This window comes from Sparus aurata, chromosome 9 (assembly GCF_900880675.1).
Source record: "Sparus aurata chromosome 9, fSpaAur1.1, whole genome shotgun sequence".
NCBI lineage: Eukaryota > Metazoa > Chordata > Actinopteri > Spariformes > Sparidae > Sparus > Sparus aurata.
Genome location: NC_044195.1, coordinates 28,354,057 through 28,369,118, shown reverse-complemented (window position 1 = coordinate 28,369,118; position 15,062 = coordinate 28,354,057). Strand labels below are relative to the sequence as shown.

At 37.6% G+C, this 15,062-nt stretch overlaps 2 protein-coding genes across 2 annotated transcripts; both read right to left on the bottom strand.

Annotated features, from left to right (window-relative positions):
• Positions 1-925: 925 nt before the first annotated feature.
• On the bottom strand, positions 926-1,858 carry LOC115588333 (olfactory receptor 1D2-like). Its single transcript, XM_030428870.1, has one exon. The coding sequence runs from the start codon at positions 1,856-1,858 to the stop codon at positions 926-928; it is 933 nt and encodes a 310-aa protein (XP_030284730.1).
• Positions 1,859-3,570: 1,712 nt separating this feature from the next.
• Positions 3,571-4,503, bottom strand: LOC115588332 (olfactory receptor 142-like). Its single transcript, XM_030428868.1, has one exon. It carries the CDS (start codon positions 4,501-4,503, stop codon positions 3,571-3,573), a length of 933 nt encoding a protein of 310 aa, XP_030284728.1.
• Between the last annotated feature and the right edge of the window lie 10,559 nt (positions 4,504-15,062).

The window sequence follows — 15,062 nt, the reverse complement described above, 5'->3', positions numbered from 1 at the left end:
CTCTGGTGATCTGTTTATAGCAAGATAAACAACATTCTCTCACTTTGTGGAGAGTAGAGGACATGCCAGGCCAGGATATGGGGGCTTTCAGTTCCATATGCTGGAAAAAGGAGTTGATTTGGGTTAAAGGTAATCATGGCTGAAATGAGACCACCTTAAGATGCAGAGACAGAGGCATGTGTTCCTACAATAGCTGAAAATTGTGTCAAGATGACTTTTTGTTTTAAATGACTTCTTTGTTGGAAGAAAAGTTCTTGATGGAGAAAATTTATTGAAAATGCATTTGCTACATACATGACATCATGCTGAAAGACTGAGGCTATAAAGCTTCATGTCCTTTGCAAAAAGTCAACATTCTTCTCAGTTGATGATCCATGTAATTGTGAAGACTTGGAAATAAAGGAGCACAACTGTTTTTGTTTTGCAGTTTAAATACATGTAGGTGCAGCATTGCACACAGTATACCATAATCAATGACTATTTAATGATGACAGATTAAACTTTTTGCATGATTTGCCTGAGATGTGCACACCCACGTTCAATAAAAGGAATCACTATCCAACTAAGTAGACCATTGGCCACATGTGAGTATTTTGGACATTCAAAATGAAGCTAATAAAGAGCACAACACCTAATTATCATCATTATTAATACCAAATAAGATAGCAGTATACATGGTAGCCTAAATCTAAATTCCCCTTCCAAAAACTCAATACAAATTTCAGTTAAATTAATTGAATCTTTCACTAAAAAAACGTTATTCAAGGATTAACAAGCTCAAGTTTGCTAAATGTGGAAAAACTCTTGAGGATAGTACATGTCACTCCAACAGCCACAGCAAACAGCTGGTTAAACAGTGCATAACTAAGGAAGAACATCAGAAATAGGACTTGAAGTGTCTTTAAAATTGCATATGAGGCAAAAGTCATTTCTTTTTTGAAGTAAGAACAACCATGATTCTGTTTCGAATTTTGGTCAATTTGAAACCATAAATTAATGGATTTAATAAAGGAGGTATGACAAGAATTTCTATTTCAACAAAGTTTTTAAAGGCTGGAGGGAGATCTTTTGAACCAAATCGCATAATAATTACATTAAAAATCAGAGTTACAAGAAAAACGAGTAGGGAGGTTAAATGTGGCACACATGTTTGCATGAACTTTGCCCTTTTTTCAATAGAATTTGCACATGTTTTACTAAGATTCATATAGGATAGAACTATGAATATACCATGAAATAAATAAATGATTATCGTAATGTTTGCAGTTATGTTATTAACAGTAGTTTCAGCTGGAAAACAAGCAAGTTTAACAATCGTCCAATTCACACACAAAAATCTGGCTATATGTGGGCTGCATAACTTTAATCTAGATGTTAGGAAAATATTTACGGCAATGATTAAAAAAGGTGTTAGCCAAGAGAAACACAGTAACATAATGAGTCGTAGCTTTGACATGACAGAGTGGTACTCCAGTGGTCGACATATAGCCACATATCTGTCATATGACATGACTGCAAGAATGGACAGATCAGCGCAGACAAATGACATAATTACTTGGGCCTGAACAAGACATCCAGAATAAGAGATGACATGAACAGGAGAAAGTAGATCCCAGAGAAACTTTGGGTAGAAACCTGCTGTCCCATAAAGTGAATTCATGCCAAAGATACATAGTAAAACATACATTGGTTCATGCAGGTTTTTATCCATGATGATGGTCACAATAACAGAAGTATTTGCTATCAAAATCACACAGTAACACAGTAAAGTGAGAAAGAAGAGAGTGAATCTGTGGTTATTTGTTTCATTTAAACCTAAAAGAAAAAACATTCTTATTTGAGAAACATTATCCATCATAGTTAGAAAATGTGTTGTTCCTGTAAAGGGTAACTCAGTCCACGACAGTGTCTACTCTCTCTCCTCACTTTTAATATCTTGTCTGACTACATCAACACACCTGCTTAGAGATCAAACCAACCAATCACTCCTCTTTTTTTCAGGGTGTTGCAATCTACTGTAAAAGCAGCACATAAAAATAACAATATAGAACTTTATGGCACTTGTAGAGCAGAAATCTTAAACAAAAATCAAATGTATGTTTTCCTCACTTGGAAAATTATTTCTTTGACACACTGTAGGCTATTTTTTATATAAATCTGACAATAAACCAGCACCTTGTTCCGGTTGCACAAAGATATTGAAGAGCGTCTTGTCTTGTGGACTGTCTTAATTATGCTTTATTAGTCTAAAACATGTACGTACACTGCAGAATTTAAATTTAAAGGAAGAAATATAGAATAAAACAAGGAGCATCCTGTGCTGAGAAAGATGGAGAAGTACTGTATGAGTCAACTAGAGACAATGTTTTTAACCATCTTAGAGTTATTGTTGGATCACTACCTAACTTGTAAAAAAAAATCATTACTGACTGAAAATGAGCACATGGGAACTACTCATGTTTTCTTTTCTGTCCAAAGTTTTAACACCCATTGAATTAGAAAGTACAATAAAATCTGTTAACTACAACACGTCATCTGAACTGGACATGAATTGATGATTGATGGCGCAAAAGCATGATCCTGTTTGTATTTGTGTAATTAAACATTGCTTTTCAAATATTATAACCAATTCTGAGTAGTAAACCTGCATTTGAGTTACATCAGCTAGTTTGCATGTAACACCATGACTTCAGGTCTTTAAACATGCTGACACCGACTCAGTAGGTCTATACTTCCATCTACGAACATCCACTCCTTTGCTCTGGGATTGACTGTTAGCTAAGCATGTATGCAGTCAAGTTCCACTGATAATTGAGACAGACTTTCCAGTCAGAATTTGTTGTAGCTTGTTCGCTAAGTAGCCCATTTCTTAATAACTGAAAACTGTGTCAAGATGACTTTTTGTTTAAATGATTTCCCTATTTAAAAAGAAGTTATTGATGGAAACAATGTCTTGAAAGTCAGTTTGCTACACACATGACATCCTGCTGAAAGACTGAGGCGATGAGGCTTCTTATACTTTGAAAAATAGTCAACATCGTCATCAGTGGATGATCCATGTAATTATGAAGACTTGGATATAAAGGAGCAGGATTGTTTTTGTATTGCAGTATGAAGACACATCACTGCACACAAGACAGCATAATAAATGACAATTCAATGATGTCATAACAAACTTTTTGCATGAATTACCTGAAATGTGCACACACACGTTCAACAACAGGAATCACTATCCAACTGAGTTGACCGTTGACTAAATGTGAATAATGTGGATTTTCAAAACTGAGCTTATAAAGAGCACAACACCTAATTATCATCATCAAAATAAGATACCAAAATATGATTCCACATCCAAAATGTAAAAAAAAATCCTATCCCCAGAAATGAATGCCAATTTCAGTTAAAATAAATGAAACTTTCAGCTAAAAAGACACTTTTGCTAAACACTCTTGAGGATTTTACATGTAACTCCAACAGCGACAGCAAAAAGCTGGTTAAAAAGTGCAAATTTAAGGAAGAACATCAGAGATAGGACTGTAAGTTTCTTTAATACTGTATAAAAGGCAAGAGTCATTTATTTTTTAGAGTAAGAACAACCAGAATTCTGTTTCGAATGTTGGTCAATTTAAAACCATAAATTAATGGATTTATTAAGGGAGGTATGACAAGAGTTTCTATTGATACAAAGTTTTTAAAAGTTTGAGGGAAATTGTTTGGATCAAAGTGCATAATCATTATTTCAAAAAGCAGAGTTACAAGAAAAATGAGTAAGGAGGTTAGATGTGGCACACATGTTTGCATGAACTTTGCCCTGTTTTCTATAGAATTTGCACATGTTTTTATGAGATACATGTAGGATAGAACTATGAATAAAGCGTGAATTAAATAAACAACAATAGTTATGTATACAACTATGCCATTAACTGTTGTTTGTGCTGGGGAACAAGCAAGTTTAACAATCATCCAATTCACACAAAAGAACTTGTGGATATATGGGCTGCATAACTTTAATCTAGATGTTAGAAATGTACTTATACCAATCATGCAAAAAGGTGTCACCCAAGAGTAACACACTAACAAAATGAGTCGTTGCTTTGACATGACAGAGTGGTACTCCAGTGGTCGACATATAGCCACATATCTGTCATATGCCATGACTGAAAGAATAGTAAGTTCACTACAGACAAATGAGCTACCTACTTGAGCCTGAACAAGACATCCAGAATAAGAGATGACATGAACAGGAGAAAGCAGATCCCAGAGAAGCTTTGGGTAGAAACCTGTTGTCCCATAAAGTGCATTCATGCAAAAAGCACATATAAAAATATACATTGGTTCATGTAGGTTTTTATCCAGGATGATGGTCACAATAACAGAAATATTTACCAGCAAAATCACACAGTAACACAGTAAAGTGAGAAAGAAGAGAGTAAATCGGTGGTAATTTGTTTCATTTAAACCTGAAAGGAAAAACATTCTTATTTGAGAAACATTATCCATCATGGTTAGAAATCGAGTTGTTTCTGTAAAGGGTAACTCCGTCCCAAACAGTGTCTGCTCTCTCTCTTTACTTTTTAATATCTTCTCTGACTACATCGACACACCTGCTTAGAAATGACACCAACCAATCAATTACTCTTCTTATTTTCAGGACTGTAAAAACAGTCGATTAAGATAGCAATATAGAACTTTATGGCACTAGCAATGCAGAATTCTCCAACAACGTTCCAATGTATACATTTGTATAATTAATAATGTAAAATGTAAAATGATATATTCGTCATATTATAGGTTATTTATGCTAGTAATGCACTGACAATAAACTAACTCCTTGCTCAGCTTTCATAAAGTTGTTTGACAGCGGCCTGTTGTGTTGACAGTTGAAATTTGCAAGCTGCACCTGTAGCAACGAGTGCAAGAATCCGTGTGGCCTTAAAATCCATCAGGCCAGAATGAAGTGCTTGGGCAAAAAGATTCAGGTGCAACGCACAGGACCAGTTCCTGGTGAGCAGGGCCGTTTCTGTCTTTTTGGGGGCCCTATGCAAGATGCTGTTTGAGGGCCCGTATTTTGTCAAACTACGATGGATAGATTCCTAACCTTTTTGGGTGATCCATAAAGATGCAACAATCTATTAAATTTTAAGAGGAAAACAGGCTAGAGTCGTGAAAACCTCTCTCAAATTAAAATCAAACATCTTAAGTTGACCCACACTAGTAAGTTGAACTGATAGAAAATGATAATACAAGGTAAACAATAGGGATCCTTGATAGGTCAATAAATGAAACTGATGGAGTGTTCCTCAATTTTATTTTATTTTAAGTTGACATTAAACATATAACATACATACACCCAAAACTAAAGTTAAAGTTGTAGAGAAAATAAAATAGGCTATTACTTAGAAAAGAAAATCACAATAAGCCAGCATCCATATCAATATGCAAACAATAAAAACAAAAAAACTAACAAGAATAAAACTGTTAAGGTAGTAAGGAACCTTTCAAATGTAACACAAGCCCTTCAGGACCAACACAATAAACCAGCATACAATAAAAATGCAACAATGAAAACAAACCAACAATAAAAACAATACTTTAAAGGAACCATACAGAACTATATAACACAATCACACCACTTTGTGATGATTATCAGTATCATCTGAGTTTTGTGTTTTAAGCAGATCTACCCTGCCCAACCTCAAAATTTCTGCTTCCTTGCCAGCATATGAGAGCTGCTTGCCAATCTCTGGTGCTGAAGGCGGCAGTGCTGCTTCCTGTTCTGCGGCTCCAAAATACTTCAGAATTGCTCCTGCAAAGACGAAACTCCTCAGGTAATCAAGCAAAACAGATCCTTAGCAAATATTCATACTATATAATTGAGTTATGTTACACTAATGGAGAAATTCATAATCTGCTTTTATTTTAAACCTTTAAAGCATGCACCCAATTTCAAAGTAACTTTTAAGCAGTTTTAGCAGTTATCAAACAAAGATAAATGACTGATGAGCTTTATGTGATATTGAAGGAATATCTAAGTTTATATTTCACAGAGTATTACAAAGTGAACTACTTGCTTAACTGATGATTTGGTCTTAACATATATTCTGTGGGCAGAACAAACGGTCCTATATAGTATAGTTCACTTTAAATTGACTTTAATTTGTGTTATGATTCTTTTGAATAAAACAAAGTGATATATCAAAAACATAACTAAATGTAGGCAAATGTGTTCAAATTATATTGTCACAATAAATATTCTAATAAATGTGGAAAAGTAAGACGCAACTAGCTCAGTAGAGTTAACAATAATCCACTCAGAGCAATAATTTACTGCCACAATAGTCCATAATGATCCACAGTAACGTTAGGCTACATATGCATTAGGGTTGTTTAGCACACTTCACATTAGAGACCTACAAACTGAGGAAACACTAAAATTGATAAATTAATCATAAAAACAATCCTAAAGTGATGTTATGTGACAAATATTGAAGAGCAGAGGAGGTCTATGATGGACCAGCAGCTCTACTGGATGAGGATCCAGCAGACATGACAGATATCTGCCGAACACACACACCCTCCCTCACAAATATAATGCCAACAAACTGGACCTGCTGTGATTCACCAAAACGGGTGTCACTTCAGTCAATCAGTGTTATGGCCTTCACATGTGAGATACATTTTATTTTAGCCCTCTCCTAAAGCAAACACTTAAGCTAGCTAAAAAAATCTGCATTTAAGCTAGCCCCTCCAACCCACATAATGAAAAAAAAAAACATACCTTTATCCAGCGAGCATTTTTCTTCATCGAGTTTCTTCTTTTTGCTGCGCCAGATGAATACGCTAGTTTGGTCGCCATGCCGTGAATGACCTGAACTTACGGCTCGGCGCAATTCCCCGCCCCCTCCTACTTTAGCAGTACTGGTCGTCATAGCAACGAGGCGTGGTAGACACCAGATCTGACCAATCAGCGGGCCAGGTGTCAGGTCCTTTTCACAGCTTTTCCTTCGAATCATTCCTCAGGTATTGCAGCAGACCTTGCAACTTCAGGGGGCCCCCTAGTGGCGCGGGGGCCCTATGCACCCGCATAGTCCGCTTATAGCAAGAAACGGCTCTGCTGGTGAGACACAGGAGGAGCATGGCGAAGACTCAACCCACAGAGCCTGCACCCTAGACTGCATGCAAAGTAGTTTGACAGAGGATCAAATGGCCTCCAATACCTTGAGTGATCCAGCAAGAGAGCAGGAACTTGTCCCCAACAAGGCCCTGATGTGCCCAGTTCCCCCAACAACTGGGTTTGACATCAGGGAACCAAGCTGGAAGAGGTCCAGGAAGTCATTAGGGAAGCAAGATCAGCCTCTAGCCCTGGGCCTAGTGGGGTTCCATACAGTGTATACAAACACCGTCTGAGACTCCTCCAGCAACTGTAGAAAATCCTGAGAGTAATCTGGCAGAGAGATCAGTGGAGATGTGCTGAGGGTGTTTAGATTCCCAAAGAGGGGAACACAGACCAGTTAACAACATCTCACTGCTCAGCACTGAAGGCAAAGTATTCTTCAGCATCTTGCTGGTGTCGTGTTTCCTCTTAAAGAATGATTACATCATCACGGCGGTACTGAAAGGCATTCTCTGGAATACCCGGCTGCTTGCAGCATACAGGGGCTTTCAAAAGGGGTTTACAAGGGTTACCTGCTGGTCATCTGGTTGGACCTCGCCGATGCCTATGTGTCTATACATTTACATTAAGGGCATTTAGGAAGAAGAAGGACAAATCATTTAGCAGACGCTTTTGTCCAAAGCGACTTACAGTAATTCATACATACACATTTTACATTTGTAAACTGATGGCCATTCACACACTGATGCCATGCAAGGTGCCAACCAGCATGTCAGGAGTAGTATCTTGCCCAAGGACACTTCGATATGTAGATCAGGGGAATCGAACCAGCCAACTTCCGATAACAAGACACTGGCTCTACCCCTGAGCCACAGCCACCCATACCACACAAACTGGTAAAAGAGACTCTTTGTAAACACCATGTTCGCAGTAAGATCAACAACCTCATTCTGGATTACTACAACAACCTACAGATGGGAGTTACTTCTGGGTATTCAACATCAGAATGACACAGGCTTGAAAAGGGAATCATAACTAGCTGCACCATCTCAGACATCCTTTTCAACTAGGCATGGATATGGTGGTTTAGTCCGTGGGTGTGCAAAGACTGGTGTGCGGTGGCCACCAATCAGAGCCTACATGGATGGTCTGACTGTCACAACTTCATCAGTCCCTGGCAGTAGGTGGATCTTAAAAGGACTTGAGAAGATCCGAACAGGTAGACAGTTGAGTTCTGCCAGAGAGTTGCAAGTGGCGGAGGCACAGCTAAGGCAGAAGACCATTGTTGGGGCTATTGAGGTACGGGTCAGCAAGATGGTGGGACTCCATCAGCAAGGAGCCTGGACAAGGTGGGACAACACAATGGGGCAGAAGGTCACTTAATTGGATCTCTGGCAGGCTGACATCTTTCACATCAGGTTTCTGGTCTAAGCAGTCTACGACACCTTATCAATTCCAGCAAAACTTAACACTTGGGGCAAGACTGACACACCTTCATGCCCCCTGTGTGCTGGGGAGGATGACCAGGAGCTCAAGTCAACTCAGTCACCACAGCCATTCAGTCCAGTAAACAGCACCCAAGCAAGAAAACCATCCCTTTCCTCATAGTTGGAGAGAAGCTCCATTTCTGCCCAAGACAAGACAAGGCTGAATGTCCACAGCCCCTGTCTGGCAGTTGAGAGTGGATCTTGGAAAACAACTCAAGTTGCTTGATCACATCATGCACATGAGCCTCTGCTCGGATGTGATCATCTTCTTAAGCCCCACTAAGTAGGTGACCATGTTGGAGGTGAGTGGGCCCTCGGGAGAACACATTGAGGAGGCCCAGGATAGGGAGCTTGCCAAATACAGGGAGCTGGTGGAGCAGTACATAAGCCAAGGCTGGTGGGCTCTGTGCAAGCCGATTGAAGTGGGCTGCAAGGGGTTTGATGGGCAGTCAACCTGTAAAGCTCTGGCAGGGCTTGGAGTTAACAAAGCTGCAAAGAGGGAGGCCTTACATTCCATCACTGAAGCTGAAGAAAAAGACATTTGGTGGCTTTGGATAAAGAGGGCGAGCCCCTGGATTGCTGAGATACAATTTGAGACTTGATCAACACTGGATGGGTCACCTGGGCTAGGAGGAGTGATGTTGAAAGGCCTGAAACCCCAATGACCTCAGGAACATCACTGATGATGCATCCCAGCACATCCTAGAGATATATCTTGCAATGAATGATACTCAAAAATCTACTTTTCTTAAAAAAACCCTTTAAAAAATTGATTAAAACATATTGTATTATATTATTTTGTGTTTATTATTTTATGCAATTGAATTATTAATGGATTCTCGTATTATAACTTCGGAACAGCAGCGCTGTCTACCATAACAGTTGCTGGTTATCTCTACCAGCCGCCCCTCATTGTACCCTACTTCTCTCAATCACTAAAATGATATCAGGTTTGCTGTCTTCCATCTGTCACTCAACAGGGGCAATGTTCTCAACCAAATTTAGCTACCTAGCTATATTTCTCTTTTAAACACAATGACATGGCCAATATCAGTACCCTCCATGACTGCCTGACTGCTATCAAGAATTGGATTAAATCAATTAAATCCAGACAAAACCAAAGTTCTCTTCTTTGGTCCGGATAATCTCATCCCTGTACTGAAGCCGTCGATCGGCCCTCTAGCCGCCAATCTCAAACCCTCCTCCAGAAACCTGGGTGTAATCTTTGACCACAATTTACACTTTGACTCACACATAAACAAACTTGTACAATCCTGCTTTTTCCAACTCTGGAACATCTTAAAAATCAAAGCGATGCTAACAACCAGCCATCTTGAACTTCTAATCCACACCCTAATTTTCTCTCGCCTTGACTACTGTAATGCTCTTTTCACCTGTCTCAACCGTGCAGCCCTGTCTCGCCTGCAGCTTGTACAAAACGCTGCAGCCAGACTATAAACCAATACCAATCGCAGATCCCACATCACACCTATTCTTGCTTCCCTTCATTGGCTCCCAGTAAAATACAGAATAGAATTCAAGACACTACTTCTCACATACAAGGCCCTTCATGGTCTTGCCCCTCCCTACATTGCTGAACTCCTACACCCTTACTCCACCTCTAGACCACTCAGATCTTCCGACCTAGGCCTCCTATCTATACCCCGGTCCCTCCTCAAATCTAAGGGTGACTGCGCCTTTGCCGTCAGGGCCCCATCCCTCTGGAACAGTCTACCCTATTCTGTCAGATCAGCTGAATCACTAAATGTCTTCAAAAAACTTCTTAAAACCCATCTCTATCGTCTTGCATTTCCTACAACTGAACTGTAATCTTTCTTGGCACATATTTGTTCATGTATGTTTGTTTTACTCTATCTTGTTGTTTACTTTTATGCTCGTTTTTTATTATGTTTTTACTTATGTTTTATGTTTACTGTACCCTGTACGGCACTTTGCAAACTTTGATTTGAAAAAAGTGCTATATAAATAAAAACTTACTTACTTACTTACTTACTAGCTAACAACTAATATAATCAGTTCCTGATTGAAAATGGTATTGGTATATCTGTGTCAATTATCAGTGGAAACTGCATGCATCCATGCTTATCTAACAGTCCATCCCAAATCAAAGAACTGGATATTTGTAGATGGAAATATAGACCTACTGAGTTGGCATTAGCATGTTCTATGAAGAGCCAAGGTCATGACATCACGTCCAGACTATGTAACTCAAATGCAGGTTTACCACTCAGAATTATAAATAATATATGAAACAATGCTTAATTACCGACGGACAGAAAATACACAGGGGATGCTCACTTCTAGCCAGTGGTCGGCAATTTACAGCCAGTTCAGATGGCATGTTGCTGTTAACAGATTTCTTTTTTAGCTAGCTTGCTAAGTAGCCCATTTCTCAATAATTTAAAACTCTATCTAGGTGACTTTTTGGTTTAAAATACTTCCCTGTTTAAAATGGAAAGAAATGTCTTGAAGCTGCATTTGCTACATACATGACATCATGCTAAAAGAATGAGGCTTTATAGCTTAATGTCCTTTGATAAAGTCAACATCCTTATCAGTTGATGAGCTGAATGAAGAATGTGGATATTCAAAATGAAGAGCACAACACCTAATTATCATCATTTTAAGAGCGTGACCAAATGAAATAGCGACACATATGATTCAGCACCCTAAATCTAAAGAAATTCCAATTCCTGAAAAAAATATGTAAACTTCTGTTGAATGAAATGGAAACTTTCAGCTAAAAGACATTCTTCAAGGATGAACAACTCACATTTGCGAAATGTGCAACAACTCTTGAGGATGTCACATGTAAATCCAACAGCCACAGCAAATAGCTGGTTAAACAGTGCTATTTTAAGGAAGAACATCAGAATAGAACTTTAAGTTTCTTAATATGTGAGACAGAAGTCATTAATTTTTCAAAGTAAGGACAACCTTAATTCTGTTTCGAATTTTGGACAATTTGAAACCATATATTAATGGATTTAATAAGGGAGGTATGACAAGAGTTTCTATTGCAACAAAGTTTTTAAAGGCATGAGGAAAATCTTTTGAACCAAATCGCATAAACATGACAACAAAAAGTACACTTACAAGACAAATAAGTAAGGAGGTTAGATGTGGCACACGTTTGCATGAACTTTGCCCAGTTTTCTATAGAATTTGCACGTTTTAATGAGATACATATAGGACAGTACAATGAATAAACCATGAAATAAATAAATGATTGTTGTAATGTATGTAATTATGTTGAGAAAAGCAGTTTTATCTTGAAAACATGCAAGTTTAACAATTATATACAATACAATTTGGCAAAATTATTTCTTTGGCAAACTGTAGGCTATTTATGATGTGAACTAGACAATAAACCAGCTCCTCACTCCGGTTACACAAAGATGTTAAAGAGCGTCCTGTTGTGTAGGCTGTCTTAATTATGCTCTCATTAGTCTCATACAGATATCCTATCGTGCACTGCAGAATTTAAATTTAAAAGAGGAAATAAAGAAAAATGCAAGGACCAACAGGATTCTCAGAAAGATGGAGTCGTGCTGCATGAGTCAACTAGAGACAATGTTTTTAACCAACTTAGAGTTATTGTTAGATTGCTACCTAGCTGCTAAAAAAAAACTATTATTGATGAAAATGAGCACATGTGTCATGTTTTTTTTTTTGTGTCCAAAGTTTAACACCCATCTAAGTAGGCATTACAATAAAATCTGAACTGTATATGACTTGATGATCAATGGCGAGAAGGGACAATCCTGTATTTATCTCTGTGTGGAATTATGCATTGTTTCACATAGTACTAACAATTCTGAGCGGTAAACCTAATACATGTAAGCTAGTCATAAAAAGTCAAGCAGTTACATAAGCTAGTCTGGACTTGACGCCATGACTTCAGCTCTTTATAGAACATGCTGGTGCCGACTCAGTAGGCCTAAACTTCCATCTACGAACATCCACTCCTTTGCTCTGGGATTGACAATTAGCCAAGTATGTATGCAGTCAGTTTCCACTGATAATTGTGACAGACTTATCAGTCGGAATTTGTTGTAGCTTGTTCGCTAAGTAGCCCATTTCTTAATAGCTGAAAACTGTGTCAAGATGACCTTTTGTTTAAAGGACTTCTCAATTTAAAAAATGTGATTGATGGAAACAATGTCTTGAAAGTCCATTTGCTACATACATGACATCATGCTAAAAGACTGAGGCCATGAGGTTTCATATCCTTTGAAAAATAGTCAACATCATCATCAGTGGATGATCCATGTAATTATGAAAGATGGATGGTTTTTGTATTGCAGTATAAATACATGTAGACACGTCACTGCTCACAGGACAGCATAGATGTCATATCAAACTTTTTGCTTAAATTACCTGAGATGTGCACACATGCATTCAACAACAGGAATCAGTGTACAACTGAGTTGACCATTGGATAAATTTGAATAATGTGGACATTCAAAATTGAGTTAATAAAGAGCACAACACCTAATTATAATCATTTTGAGAGCATCACCAAATAAGATAGTGTTACATATGATTCAGCAATCTAAATTTAAAATAAAATCCTGTTTCCAAAAATCCATGTATCCAAGTTTTAGTTAGATGAATTGAACCTTTCAGCTAAAAAGACATTCTTCATGGATTAACAAGAGCACATCTAATTGAGGATATTACATTGTCACTCCGACAGCCAGAGCAAACAGCTGGTTAAACAACAACATCAGACATAGGACTTCAAGTTTCCTTAATGAATGAGACAGAAGTCATTTATTTTTTTTTTAAATAAGAACAACCAGAATTCTGTTTCGAATTTTGGACAATTTGAAACCGTAAAGTAATGGATTTAATAAGGGAGGTATGACAAGATATTCTATTACAACAACGTTTTTGAAGTCTTGAGGGAAATCTTTTGAACCGAATTGCATGAACATGACATCAGAAAGTACATTTACAAGTAATTAATAAGGGAGGTATGACAAGATATTCTATTACAACAACATTTTTGAAGTCTTGAGGGAAATCTTTTGAACCGAATTGCATGAACATGACATCAGAAAGTACATTTACAAGGAAAATGAGTAGGGAGGTTAGATGTGGCACACATGTTTGCATGAACTTTGCCCAGTTTTCAATAGAATTTGCTGTTGTTAGGATAGGACTATGAATAAACCATGAAATAATTAAAAGATTATTGTTATGTGTATAACTATGCTGTTAACAGCAGTGTCAGCAGGGAAACAAGCACGTTTAACAATCATACAATTCACACAATACATTTGTATTCCAAGAGAAACAGACTAACAAAATGATTCTTCACTTTGACATAACAGAGTGGTACTCCAGGGGTCGACATATAGCCACATATCTGTCATAAGCTGGACTTGTATCCCATGCCGAGAATCGACGATCTGGTGGAAATGGTCGGCGGTTCGAGGTGTATGTATGTATATATGTTTATATATATATATATATATATGTGTATATATGTATATAGATATATGTATGTATATATATGTATATGTATGTGTATGTATATATTAGATATAGAATTAATATAATTAGGTATACAATGTGGTCAATGTGTGTGTGTGTATATATACACATCGAATTAAATAAAAAAAGGTAAAGGACATGGCACCTCGCCTTCCTCTGATTTGGACCCAGGAACTGCCAAAAAATACAGTCCTCGCCTGTTCAGAACCCTTGGTCCTATGGTCAAGTTCCAGGGGTGACTGGAACTTGACGTGACTGGGGTGTAGTATGGAGGGAGAAGTTAGGGAGTTTTGGAAGAAAAGGGCTAAATCGATTAGTTTAAAATGACATTGTCTTTTGGCAAGAAATGTATTAATGATTTACACTGGTGATTTATGCATTGAAAGTGCATTTGCTACGTTCATCATATCATGCGAAAAGACTAAACCTTTTTTTTAAATAATGGTCTCTGTAATCAAGTTTTTAAAATGTTTTCTGTGCTGAAGGTCCAGTGTGTAAGATTCATGGGCATCTATTGGCAGAAATGTAATATAATCTTCATAATTATGCTCTCATGTGTGTACAATCACCTAGGAAAGGTTACATTGTGCAACCTCATCTGTAGATGTGACTAAATCTGACACACTGTGCCTTGAAATCATTCATGTTAAATCACAAGCAGTTCATTGACAAATACGCTCATTCATTTAATCTATTTAATCCCAAAATACATGACTGCAAACAGCAAAGTGACTGAACAGTGTGGTGTGAAATAATGGTATATTAAACTTTTTTCCATGAATTACCTGAGATGTTAACACACATGTTAACAACAGGCGATATTATTCAATTGAGTTGTCCATTGTCTAAATGTGAATAATGTGGATGCTCATAATTAAGCTAATAAGGAGCACAACATCTTAATGTGATCATTTTAAGAGCATCACTAAATAAGATAG

Coding starts and splice junctions, on each gene's coding strand:
- LOC115588332 (XM_030428868.1), bottom strand. CDS start 4,503: ATGATGGATAATGTTTCTCAAATAAGAATGTTTTTCCTTTCAGGTTTA.
- LOC115588333 (XM_030428870.1), bottom strand. CDS start 1,858: ATGATGGATAATGTTTCTCAAATAAGAATGTTTTTTCTTTTAGGTTTA.